The sequence below is a fragment of the Aythya fuligula genome, chromosome 3 (genome assembly GCF_009819795.1).
Source record: "Aythya fuligula isolate bAytFul2 chromosome 3, bAytFul2.pri, whole genome shotgun sequence".
Classification (NCBI taxonomy): Eukaryota; Metazoa; Chordata; class Aves; order Anseriformes; family Anatidae; genus Aythya; species Aythya fuligula.
This window is the reverse complement of record NC_045561.1, coordinates 118,603,716-118,615,885: the sequence shown is the minus strand read 5'-3', so window position 1 is coordinate 118,615,885 and position 12,170 is coordinate 118,603,716. Positions and strand designations below refer to the sequence as shown.

The 12,170-nt window shown below is 50.8% G+C and overlaps 1 protein-coding gene across 1 annotated transcript in view; it reads left to right on the top strand.

Annotated features, from left to right (window-relative positions):
- Nucleotides 1-12,170, top strand: part of RAB10 (RAB10, member RAS oncogene family) — a 37,671-nt gene that overhangs the window by 13,540 nt on the left and 11,961 nt on the right. Inside the window, exon 2 of the mRNA XM_032184126.1 lies at nucleotides 5,719-5,779. Within this exon, the coding sequence (XP_032040017.1) occupies nucleotides 5,719-5,779 (61 nt within the window). The remainder of the gene's footprint in view (nucleotides 1-5,718; nucleotides 5,780-12,170) is intronic.

The window sequence follows — 12,170 nt, the reverse complement described above, 5'->3', positions numbered from 1 at the left end:
AGCCGAGGGGTACAAGGACCCTTCTCAGCCCACAAGAGGTGGCTTCTGGTGGTTTTCTGAGCTTGCGAAGGCCGAGGTGACAGGGCAGTCATGCTTCACCATCCGAATTGTCATCTGTGCTGAACCAGCTGGATCCCTGGGTGCGAGGAGAGCTGGGAGGCTGCAGCGTGAGCTCCGTCCCGTGGGCCCTGTGAGCCCTGCTGACAGCTCCCCGGGGTGAATTCGGGACGGGCGCTCGTGGTGCTGGCACAGGGAGCGGGGCTGGCAGTGGGTAAAGTTCAGTTATCGAGTGCTGCTGTGCTAACAGGGTGTGCGGTGGGTACACCAGGTTATTTATAGCAGATTTGGCTTTGCAGCGGTTTGTTGGGAGTTGTCACAGGCTAACAGCAGAACTCAGCCCGCTGGACCCCGGGTATTCAGCTGGTGAGATCCGTGCTGGCCTGCTCTGTGCTCCATCCACCTCCAGCTGCATTGCTCTGATTGCACAGTAAGCTGCTTGCTGTGTTAAGGCTTAAAAGTCTCTTTTTTTTTTTTTCAGAGAAACTAAAATTATCTCGTGAGCAGAACAAGTCCCTTGGGGTCAGCTGTCCTGGCTCTGTCCCCTCCCGGCTCCTTGTGCCCCCCGGGCTCCTCACTTGGCTCCCTGCAGCAACCGATCCATCCGTGTGTTACCACCACTATTTTCATCAAAAACCCAGAGCACAGCTTCGTAGGAGCCCCTGCAACGAAAATTAACTACCCCAGGGAAACCCATGGCATTCAGGCACTGCCTGGCTGCTGCCTGCTGGGGTCTCCTTCTCCTTTTCCCTTTTTTCCTCCCAACCCGCTCTATCCCCTAAGCAAAGCAGGCAAGTTCAGAAATCCTTGATTTCTTTTGAAAGAAGTTCAGAACTGTGCCATGAAATTCCCATCGATTATTAAATGTATTGCTGCCTTTCTTTTACATAGGTGCCTCATTTTTGCTTCCTCCTTTCGGAGGTGCCGCAGTGCTTGGTGCGCTTGCAGGGTTTTAGTGGGAGGCCAAGAGAAATCTTGCCAGGGATCGTGGCTTCCTCCGTGCGTTAGTCTCGGTGCTGTAGCTGTTTATATTGAAATGAAGATGTCAAAGGTGATTTGAGATGTAACTTGCACCGATCTCTTCAAAGAGGGGAACTGGGATTGTGCTTGTAACTGTACTAACCAGAGCTTTTGTCTGCGTGGAGCTTTTCTTCTGTGCAGCTCCTTCCTTTGATCCTTCCCCAGCTCCCCCAGCTGCAGGCAGGGAGCGCAGCCCGGGCCAGCACCACGTGAAACCAGAGGTGCCTCGTTCCTCTTCCTCCTTCTGAAGCCAGCCACATCAAGACAGCCCTGTCCCGAGGCCTCCAGCCCACGAGGGCTGCCTGATTTATTTGTGTCCTGCGGCAGGTGATCCATGAGGACCTGCAGTGCTCCTTGAGACTCACAGCAGTGCTTGGTAGGGCCGTGGCACTAAGGGCCAGTATTTTTTGCAACACGTGCATTCAGTGATTGGTTTTCACCTTTCCAAATCAAGGTTTGTGCTGCTGGTGGGTTTGTGTTAAGCAATACCAGGGCTTCTGCTGCTTCAAAGGCTTCATTGCCATGTTTGAGCATAGAAAAGTGTACCTGGGAGCTGCCCGTGCTGTCGGTAGGTACACACATACACAAAATAAAACCAGCAGGGGTGAGGACCACCCGGTATGGAGCGAGCTCTCCCTTGGAAGAGGCAGCCAGCCTTCTGTCGTGGCCACGCTGCCCCTTCCCCACGTGGCTGAACGTGTTCGGTGTGATCGGGGCAAAGAGAAGCAGCTCAAATTCAAGAGAGGTCTCGATTCCTGCTGAATAAATGTCTCGCTAGACAAACTTGATGTGACCTAAAGCCCAAGCTCCTTACGTGGACCTGCAGTTTCCCAATACTGCCCAAAAGCAACCGAGTCATCCTGAAAGTCATCCTGAAAGTCATCCTGACGCTCAGGTTTCTGCATTGTCTCCGGTGATCTCATTCAGACTCGGAGCGAGCAGGAGCTCGAGACTCCGTGTAGTGAAGCCTCTCATTGTGCCATTCCCACCATCTCCTGGGAGAGAAGACTTCACGAAGAATTGAGAGCTGAGGAGATTTACCTGCTGGAGAGTGAAGTCCATGCAAGCTGTGAGCAGCAGGGGAGGAGGACGTGGGTCCCAGCTCTGCTTAGAGACTGGTTACGAGAGCTTTCTCTCCTCTCCCCTGCAGCCAAGCGCCGTGCTTTCTGCCAGAGGTGGCAGATCCGTGCTCCACGAAGACTTGCTGTGAGGCTTGTCCCAGCTGGCCTAGAGCTGCCTCTTGCTTACCTTGTCAGCTGAATTTTGCTCTCGATGATAAAACTTTGCTTTCACTCAAGCTTTTGCCAAGGGATGAGGCTGAACACCTTGAGTTTCCCTTCCCGAAGGGTCTGAGTCACGAGCAGCGTGCAGCCCTGCTAAGGATTCCTGCCCACTCGGTTCAAAAGCTGCGGATCTGACCGGGGGCACTGCGTGGTGGGTGCTTGTTCTCTTGCTTTTGTATCAAAGCAGAGTTCAATTGAACTTTTACTGAGAAACATCTAAAAATATTATTTTTAAATAAGTCTTTGGATATAAAGCTGTTTACAAGAAATTGCTGCGTGCATTTTCAGGGGTCTCTGCTGAGCTGGAGCTGGGTGCTGCGTGTGTACCCAGGCATGCAGCGACCATCGGCGTGCTGTGAGCTCTTGTCCCTTTCAGCTAGTTTTTTATCTCAATCCTGTGCCCAGAACACCCGTTTCTGCACCAAACGTGCAGCGCTGTTGCAGCACAGTCCCGGTGTGCTCATCCTGTGTAGGCAGAGTGCTCTGCCTTGTAGAGGAAAGCTTTTCAAAGACCTGAGCAGTACCTGAGATCAACTAAAACCAGCGTTTTAGTTTTAAAGAGTTCAACTAAAACCAGAGCCCCTGCGTCTTGTCCAACATGCCTGTGTTGGGCTTTCTTTGGGAGGAGGAGGCCTATCTGCATCTGAAGCTTTCTTATGAGGTATTTGATCTGAAGTACGATAACAAACTGATAACAAATGCCAGTGTCTGTATATTCTTAATAAAATAGCATTCTGCAGTATTAAGGCTCGTACGCAAGGCTTGGATTGACCTCGGAGTTTATAGTTCTCAACTCTACTCAGGAGGTTTCTTGCTGGGATGTTGGAGGAGCCACTTCTTGTTTGTGTTATGCTGTAGAGGTTAATGAATTCAGAGTAGTGTCTGGCTCTGGAGATTGTTCCAGAAGTCATCTGCTTACAACCACCTTATATCAAGCCGGCCTTGAGGATCCCGGGCTCTCATAACCAAAAACTTCTGTGTAAAAGAGCCAGGCCAAGCTCTGCAAAGGTCTCTGCCCAGAGCTAATTTCCTGAGTTAAAAAACTTGCAGGCTTTGTCACTGCTCTATTTCCATGCTGCTGCTGAGCCGTCTTTTACTGCTTGTTTTTGTATTTAAATAAGAATATTTTAGTGCTGCAGGGCCGCGCTTCCTCCTTCCTTCGTGCATTCAGAAGTGTCCCAAGGAGGTATAGTGGGTAGGTGCCTTTCTGTGTGGCCACCCCGGCTTTGCTCATGCTGGGATGCTCAAAACCTCGGCAGTGCAGGTGAGCTTTACATCCTCCTGCAGCTGTGAAGGCGTTTGGCGGAGCTCTCCGTGCTCTGGCTGTTTGAGGTGGGTTTTGGTGCACCCCTGAGCCTCTGGGGAAGATGCTGTGGCTCGGGCTGGGGGCTGCAGTGGTGCTGCCAGCTGGAAAAGGATCCGAGCACAAGAGCCATGTGGTCTTTGTTGGAAAATTTGAGCGTGGCTGGAGTTCAAGTAAGAAAAACCCTTGGTGCCAGAGCCTGCGAGCACAGCGGTGGGTGGCGTGGACGCACCGGGGCACCAAGTGGCACACGCTTGCTTTTCTTCTTCCCGTTGCGATTACACGATAGCGTTAAAGCATAGCCATGAGCTAAATACAGAAATAAAATAACAAAATAAGGGTGCTGGTGATGGGAAGCTGACGGTGCTCGCCCTGCAGGTTCACCAGCAGCATCCTGGTGCCGCAGCATCCCCGCGCTGCGCTTGCTGCTGCCCGGCCTCCGGCTCAATGCTGGCTTTGTTGGCAGGGGATGCCCGCACAGCCCCTGCTGCCTGCAGAGGGCCAGCTCGTCGGCTGCTGCTCTGGGCTGCAAAATAACTTTCCCTTTCCCTTTTCAAGAACAATTGGGTTGTGATTTAGCGAGGGGAGAGCGATCTTTGGATCTTTGCGTCCCGCGAGGTCCTGGCGGTGGTGCTCAGGCCGTGGTGCTGCAGGGCCAGGAATAAGAAGAATCCAGGTACAGCTTCTGTCTTCTTAAACCTGGCTGCGTACGTCCAGGTTTCTCTGTGGGCTCCGGCTTGCCCTGGTGAATCTGATGAATATCTTACCAGCAGTTGATGAGGAGCTAATTTCAGGCTCATCTTTAATTCAGTAGGTCTGGCATTACCCTCCTGTGCTAGCAATACACCATTCAATTTTTATGCCTGTTGCCATCTTGAACTCTCTCCTGAACTTGGCTGTTCCTGGAAGCTCTGTGCCTGTGAGGAGCTTTCTCCGAAGCCTCCGTTCCTGCAGCACCAGGGCGCTTTGCTGGGGGGGCGAGCACTTCCAGTCTGCCAGAGCCACTGGGAAACTGGGAAGGCAGCTGGAGGCGGGCAGCCCTCTGGTAGCATCTCCTCTGCTTCGGGGGCTGAGCTGGTATCACCTTGGGATTGCGGTGAGAGCTGCGTCTGACGTGGAACGAGGGGTTTGTTTTATCCCCAGGTGTTAGAGCTAGCGAAATCCCTCGGTGAGGAGGAGAATCGGTGTGTTTGGGTAGGTCAGCAGCTCGCCTTATCTCAACGCACTCACCCAGTGGCTGCCAAACATCCTGCTTTATCTGGGCAGGACCTGAGAGCAGGTGTCGCTGCCTAAAATCCCTTCATTTCAGGGCTTTTGGTGAATGCCCTGGGCGTTGGTTCGCTACTGCCGATGGCGTCGCTGCGGAGCGCTGCGCGGCACCACGTGGCACCGTGTGGGGATGGCAAAACTCGGGCTAAACGGTGCTCCTGGTCATCCAGAGGGTTTGTTCCCCAAGCCAGCCGTGTTTAATAGCAGCTGTGCTGCTTCGGAGTTGGAGCTTAGTGTGAGTAACGCCGTGCTGCCTGGCTGACGGGGAAGGAAATGGCACACGTACCCAGAAGTGAGGTGTGGGGGCCCCTGGCTGATGTCCTAGGGCTGGTGATCAGCTCCTGCTGTTAATCACCGTGCAGCCCTATATCCCTGGAGCAGGGAGCTGTGCCCTCCTGCTGTGCAGGAGCTGCCGGGGTCCTAGGCCCAGATGGGGACCCTCTGGTCCCTCACCCGTTCGTTAGGAAGTACTCAAAAAAAAAAAAAAAAAAAGTACTCCAAAAACTTGCAGAAAATCAACTTTTTTTTTTTATTGCAAAAAAAAATCAAGAAATGTAAAAGCTTTTGCAAACCACATTGCCTTAGAAGCGTTCCCTGGTGGTGTCCCTTGGGGCTGGGGGCGTTGGAGGGCACCTGCCTGTGTCCAGCTTCGCGGGCACCCTGCGTTCACCAGGAGGGCCAGCAGGAGAACAAAGCTCTTCTTGTGTCTGGAGCCGTTCTGAGCTGATGGGCGATTGCTTTTTTTGTAAAGAAATACTAACTTTTTTCTTTCTTTGTTTGTTTTAGGGATAGACTTCAAGATTAAAACCGTTGAATTACAAGGAAAGAAGATCAAGCTGCAGATCTGGTGAGTAACAGGCCCAAGAAGCTGCGCAGTGGCGTCCTGCTGGGCGGCCTCCTTCAGCAGGTTTTTGGGAGAAGGGTTTGCTTTTTTGGGGATTACATTTGGGACTGTAACTGTGTTGGTGTCGAGTATTTTCAGAAGTGGTCAAGCTCTGTTTTGTTCGAGAAGTGGGGAAGAGATCTGCGTGTTGCACTCACAGTCACTGCTACAGGCTGCTCTGTTGGGCAGGCTGTTGGCAAGTCAGGATCCTCCTAGTCTGTGATTTAGTGGGACGTGTTTAAAACTGGAAATCTTAAATTAGGAGTCGCCTCAAATCTTGGATTTCAAATTGACTGGTAGCCTTCCTCTGCGTCGGCAGGAAAGTGCAGTCACTCAGCATTTGCTTCATATTTTTCCGTACTAAACCAGAGAGCCTCTCAGCTGGCTGAAAATGTGACTGCTGTCCTGTAGGAACGTCTAACACGAAGCGAGACTCGCACTGCTTTCCTTCTTGTCGTGCCTGTCCAACTGGTGATTTTCTTTTGTCCCATTTTAATAGCCCTGCGACAGGTCAGGTCAGGAACCTAATGGCTGCTCCCAGCCTGTGCGTTTATTGAAACTCCCTCTTCAGCCGAGTATGTGTATTGCTGGTGTGTTCTCCTGCTGCACTGAGTCCAGAACTTGCTCCTTTTGTCCCCCACTAATAAGAAATCCTGTTCTCCTGATGGTGTGGCTGTCTGTAGGTGCAGAGATCCTGGTGCTCTGGCTCTGTCCTTCCTCTGGCTGAGCACCCAAGGACAGTTCCTCGGGAAGGATGATCGTTCAGCGACCTGGGATTTATCTCATTACACTTTCTCTGAGTTGTTTCTCGTATCCCAGTCCTGCAAGAAATCAGACAACTTAGTTATTTTGCTTTGTATCCTGCAAGGAGGAGTTCCCCAAGTTGATTTTGCTGCAGGAACTGCCCAGCGGGTCGATGAAGAAGCAGTGGATGGTGAAGCAGCTCTGCATCAGGGAGCCCCAAGGGGTCACCAGCTCCAGGAGGGCAGCGTTTCAGAGGGAGATGTCTGCAGGAAGATGGGTATAGATCAACTGGGAACTGAAAGCAGAGCAGCGAGAAGGAAGGGGCTGAGAGCATTAGCTAAAGAGGCGTTCAGGTGTAATAGAGCTGCATCGATCGACTCGCTGGGCATCTCGCTCTGATAGCAGCTCATTAGGCTGCATTCAGATCTCCAGCCCAGATCAAAGCCCAGCTTCTAACAATTACCGTGCCTTCCTTTTTCCCACAGCAGCCTAGGTGCTGCGAATTCCACGGCTTTGCTGTGGGTAGAGCCAAGCGTTGGAATGACTTGAAAGGAAGCCTCAAACTCAGCGTTGGACGGGGTCGTTACGAAACGGAGAAACAGAAAATACAGAACGCTGGGGATGTGGAAGGTGTGGACAGACAGAAGCAAAACTGTAACGCAGCTGTGAGCACTGCGGGCTTCAGGGGCTTAGGGAAAGGAAAAGAGGGCTTTGGTTGAGCCAAGTTGTAGGAAATTGCCACCTTTCCACGTCGCAGAGACGGGAGGGTGTCGTCTGAGCCTCCAGAGGCAAGCTTCTCGCTCCTGCTGGTTTAAAATCTCACGTTGGAAATGAAGCTTGGAAAGCAGGAAATAAAACTCCTGTAGCATGCATTTAACGATCCCAAACCGACATAAACAACCAGCAGCAGGGCATCGGGGCTCTGCCTGAGACACCGCAGCCCAGCCTTGCCTCTCTGAGTTCTGCCCGCTGCTCATTTGGCTGGAGCAGCCTCGAGCTCTGGCGAGGAGGCTTTTTTGTGCAGCACATCTATATTTAACCACGGCTTCCTGTCCTTAAACTCGCCCTGTGCTTGTAGGAGTGCTGTAACGTTTGCAGAACTACACCTCGCTCCCGCTGCCGTAGTTTGCAGGGGATGCAAACGTTGCCCACGTGAGCTTGAGGCTGTACCCGGAGCTTTTCTTCTGCCCAGAGCACGGCCGTGCTTTTGTACCTGGAGTAAGGGCACAGGAGCTGATGGAGCTGAATGAAAACAAAACAAAACTTGTCTTTGAGCCATAGCTGGAACTTCTGCTGGGATCTGTGCTTCGATAAGCTCATCAGAAGATCAGGAACTGACCATGAAAAGGAAAGCAGTCGGCTTCAGTTAGGGGCAGGAGAAACAAAACTCAGCACCTGGAGGCTTTCAGGTTATGTTGCAGACGTGCTTCTGCATCAGGCACGATTAATGCAGCGTGCCCATCCTCAGAGGAGGAACAACCACTGTCATTTGTGACTTCTCCCCCTCCCTGCAAACTGCTGTCCCGTTGTGTGGCTGCCCCCTTTCCCCTGTTTCTCATCTGCACGGAGCTGCTGGGTTTGGTGCCATTGGCCTGGCCGTGGCTCTCCAAGGCGCCACCAGCTCTGCTTGCTGACTGCTTGTTTTATTCTTAAACATCTTGGGTAGCAAAGGCAGCTTTGGCTGCTCTTTATATTTATTACTCCTATTTTCATCATGGTTATTACTCATGGTGCTTGTTCAGACCGGCACCTAGTGCGAGGTTTGTCTCAGGACAGTGATGCTGAGCTGCTTGCAGAATGACGACGGTGACAGCATCTTGTTCCTTAGAGAGCTTAGGATATGCCAGCTGCTTCCCAGGTTTGGGGGACTGCATTTTCCCATGCAGAAAACACCAGAAATAGGCTGTTCCTCAGTTCAGAATTACCATTATCAACCTGTCTCTCAGTGATGCCCGTAATCCTTCATCACCCATGTACTAAATCTTCCTTGTGCTGTTCTCTGCCTGCCTGCAGCGCGGGGCCGTTGTGTTTTACTGCCCTGCAGTGTCTTCAGAGCCCTTGCCACTTCGGAGTACCGGTGACTAATGCTGGCTTTTGGACTCCTTGGGGTAGAGGTGCGGTCTCAATGGGCAATTAGTTTTACAGCACACAGATAAAAATGGCATTTTTCTAAAACAACTCGGGGCCTTTTCCTACGAGGCAGGCTGGCTGCCTTCATCGCCTCGGGGATGGAAAACGAGCAGACATGGCAGTATCTCAGCCATGCCTTGACCTCTAAAATACGTATACAGGAGGAAAGCAGGAATAGCAAGGTCAAGCTGAGCTAAACCTTGCCAGAGGTGATAAGTAACGTGATAGCTCGCTGCTATTAAAAGGGAGGCTGCTGTTCGGTAAGGATCAAGCTAGGATTAAAGTGTATCCACGTTGCTCCAAATGAAAATGTCTTTGTTGCAAAACAGCATTGAAATGAGGAGGTGGGGACAAGGGGAGGCAGGAGATGGTGGGCCTGGGGAGGGATATCTCTGTGTGCTGGGAGCCTCTGGGCAGCCCTGGTTTGGCTGGGAAGACCTGGAGGAGAGCTTGGGCTGCGAGCAAGGAGGGTGGGACAGGGCTCTTGGGACTGAGAAAGGTGAAAAAGGAAAAGAAAAAGTTGCAGAGGAGATAAAAACGCTTTTGAGGAACGGAGCAGCAGAGCTAAAAAGTTCAGCTTTTAAGAATGCAATGTCCTGCTCACCCGGACGCAGGTAGAATCGCTTTGAAATGGAAAGTGCAAGGCTGAGGTGTGCTGTAATTAACTACACTTATTAGCAGGGCGTAGCAATTGAAAAATTAAATGTGGTTTTCCTGCCCCAATGGGTGAGGTGGTTCCCAGTGGGCAGGGAAGGAGGCGTCACAGCATAACGTAAGGTATGGTTTTGATCAGCATGCTTTAGAAAGAGGCAAGTGGGGTTACAGGGGGGTGTTACAGGTGTTTTAAGAACTGGGAAAAATTGGGATTCTTTGGGCTGTAAGAGGAGCGACCAAAACACAATTTTAAAATTTTAGGTATGCTGGAAGAGGTAGGTTGAGACTGCGCTAACTCAGCGCCTTTGCCAATAGAGAAGTTTTACTTCTAGCATAAGGCTGGAAGGTGGCACGGGCAAACCATCAGAAGGGAAGGTAAGCTCATCACAAGGTGTTGTGGTAGCTGCAGATGTGCACGAGCTCACAAGGGAATTCACGAAGGAACAGCTCGTTTTCAACTGTTACGTGCACAAATGTCATCTCTGGCTCCGGAATTCCTTGATCTACAGAGGACTGGATGCTGGCAGAGCTCTGGCTTGGCCAGGGGTGGCACCTGTAAGGACACCACAGGCCAGATCTGCGTCTTTCATCCTGGTGAAATGAAGGAAGCGAAGGCTGAAAGGAAATACTGGTGTCATCCAAAAATACTGAGTGATAGACACTGAAGAGAAGGAAGGACTCTTTAAGGTCAAGGGCGCTGGAAATCAAAGTTGCTGGAAATTCACCAGCAGGAGCGAGAGACTTGGAGAAGATCCTGTTCAGCATAGCAGGGAGAAGGTAGAGAAAGGAGAACGTGGAGGGGAAAAAAACCCAGAGCCACCAGGTATTTCAGAACAGAACTCGATAAATAAGCGGATCGTGATGTACCCAGTTCTGCTGTGGCAGAAGAACTTTGCCCAGGAGCCCTCTTTCCAGTTATTCAAGAATATTCTGAGAAAACTGCTTGCAGAAAATACAACCGCTTTCTGGTCTCTCTCTTCAGACTCCAGAGTCTGGGAAAACAACTGTGTGTTGTAAGAGCTGATCCTAAGCGTGGATTTACAGGATGGTGACATTGGGAGAGTGAACTCAAAAAGCAGCAGAGCAAACACCCTGATGCTGACGGCGTGGGGTGCTGGAGGGATGGGGTTCAAGACAACACAGTATTTAGGTAGAGGCTCCTCAGACCCCTCTAGTCTTGACCTAAAACTTGCCCACCACTGGGCTTTCCTACAGGATTTTGTCCCATTCCCTATTTTAGAAGTAGCCATATTTTCTTAACGTGCAGTTCTTAATTGTTTAGAGCATAAAATATTTTTTTTTCCATCCGTGCATCTTCACTGGGAACACGTTTACGGCGAGGGAAGTTTCTGCAGGGTTTTGTTTTGTTCAGGAACGAGCTCGTTGCAAAAATAACCGCCCAGCTTGGAACACCTCTCAAGTGAAGGAAATGTGCACCAGCAGGGCTAACCGAAATAGTCCCATGTGGAAATTCCCTATTAAACACAGGAATTTGCATCTAACGGGGACGGGGGTGGCCGGCCGAAGCTGCAGACAGCTCCACTAGCTGGTGCACGATCAGTCTCATTAATTCTTGCAATTACCCAGGGAACATCTAAAGGTTAACTCTGGCTGCTGACAGCTTTTGAGGCCGTTCACCATGTGCAGAGCTCAAGGTGGAAGAGCGTATTTTGGCATTTGTCTGACTCCCTGTAAAACAACCTGATACTTCATTAACTACGTTTTTTTTCCTGGCTGAATACTACTTCAGAAACCCCAAAATTTCCAGTAAGGGGGTGTCTTACAGGATTTCCCTCGTGAAGGAAAGCCTTTGACCCAGTTGCTGAGGCTGATAGCAGCGGTATGGTTTGCTCGATGCAGTACTCTGCTGCGTAGCTTCCCCCTTCTCTTCTTGCAGTATTTTGTACAGTAATAAAATTTTTAGGATTATCCTGCGGGAAATCGGAACGTCGAGGACCAGGCTTTCAAGCTGTGCCGATGAGAGGGATCTTCACAGATCATCAGATCCAATCTCTCGTTGCTGCATCCGCGTAAAGCTCGGGTAAACAAATCATAGTGCATTTTAAGGCTCCCTTAGTCTCTGCTAGGTCAGCTGGAAAGCTGGCCCAGAAATTCCTTTCTCCGTTGGTTAGGCTTCCAATACGATCCAGTTTCTGCATACTTTCACGTTGGCATGAGACTAATTTCAATAGATTTTTCCCTTTCCTCGTGCTTCTCCTCTCCCAGCTCCCCCAGGACAGCCTCTTTGTCTTCCTTTTGCAGCTCGACAAACCCCGGTTCTCCGTCCCCTCTTGCGCAGTAGGGCCTCATTTTCTTTGGCCGTCTCCATAATCCTTGTCTGCATTTGTTTTAGCTCGGAGAGCTAGCTGGCTTCCACAAATATTTTACCTCCACCGAGGATTTAATGCACCCCCAGCGTTTCGGAGCATGTTCTTACGTCCTGGAGGTATGAGCAACAGAATGGAAACCAGGGCAGCGAGCGAGGCGCGCGGTCAGATTGCGTCGTGCCATTTACTCAGGGTGGATTCATCAGGCCGAGACGGGTCTGAAAACCATCACTCACTTCCTCTGTTTGCCTCAGTCAGGTCTCTAATCTCACATCCATTAAGAGTTATCTTTGAATAATGAATGGAGAGATCCATTAAGGAGGGGAAAGGGCAAAGATAGTACTTAAATATAATAATGATAATAATAAAAAAAAAGCCAGGTTCTTTGCATTTCCCCTCCCCAGCTCGCTTTTCACCCATTAGCTTAGCTTCAATTGCCAGAAAAAATCCTGTAGGAGGTAGCGAAGCGAGTGAGTTGTAGGTGTGTGGGACTTGACAAG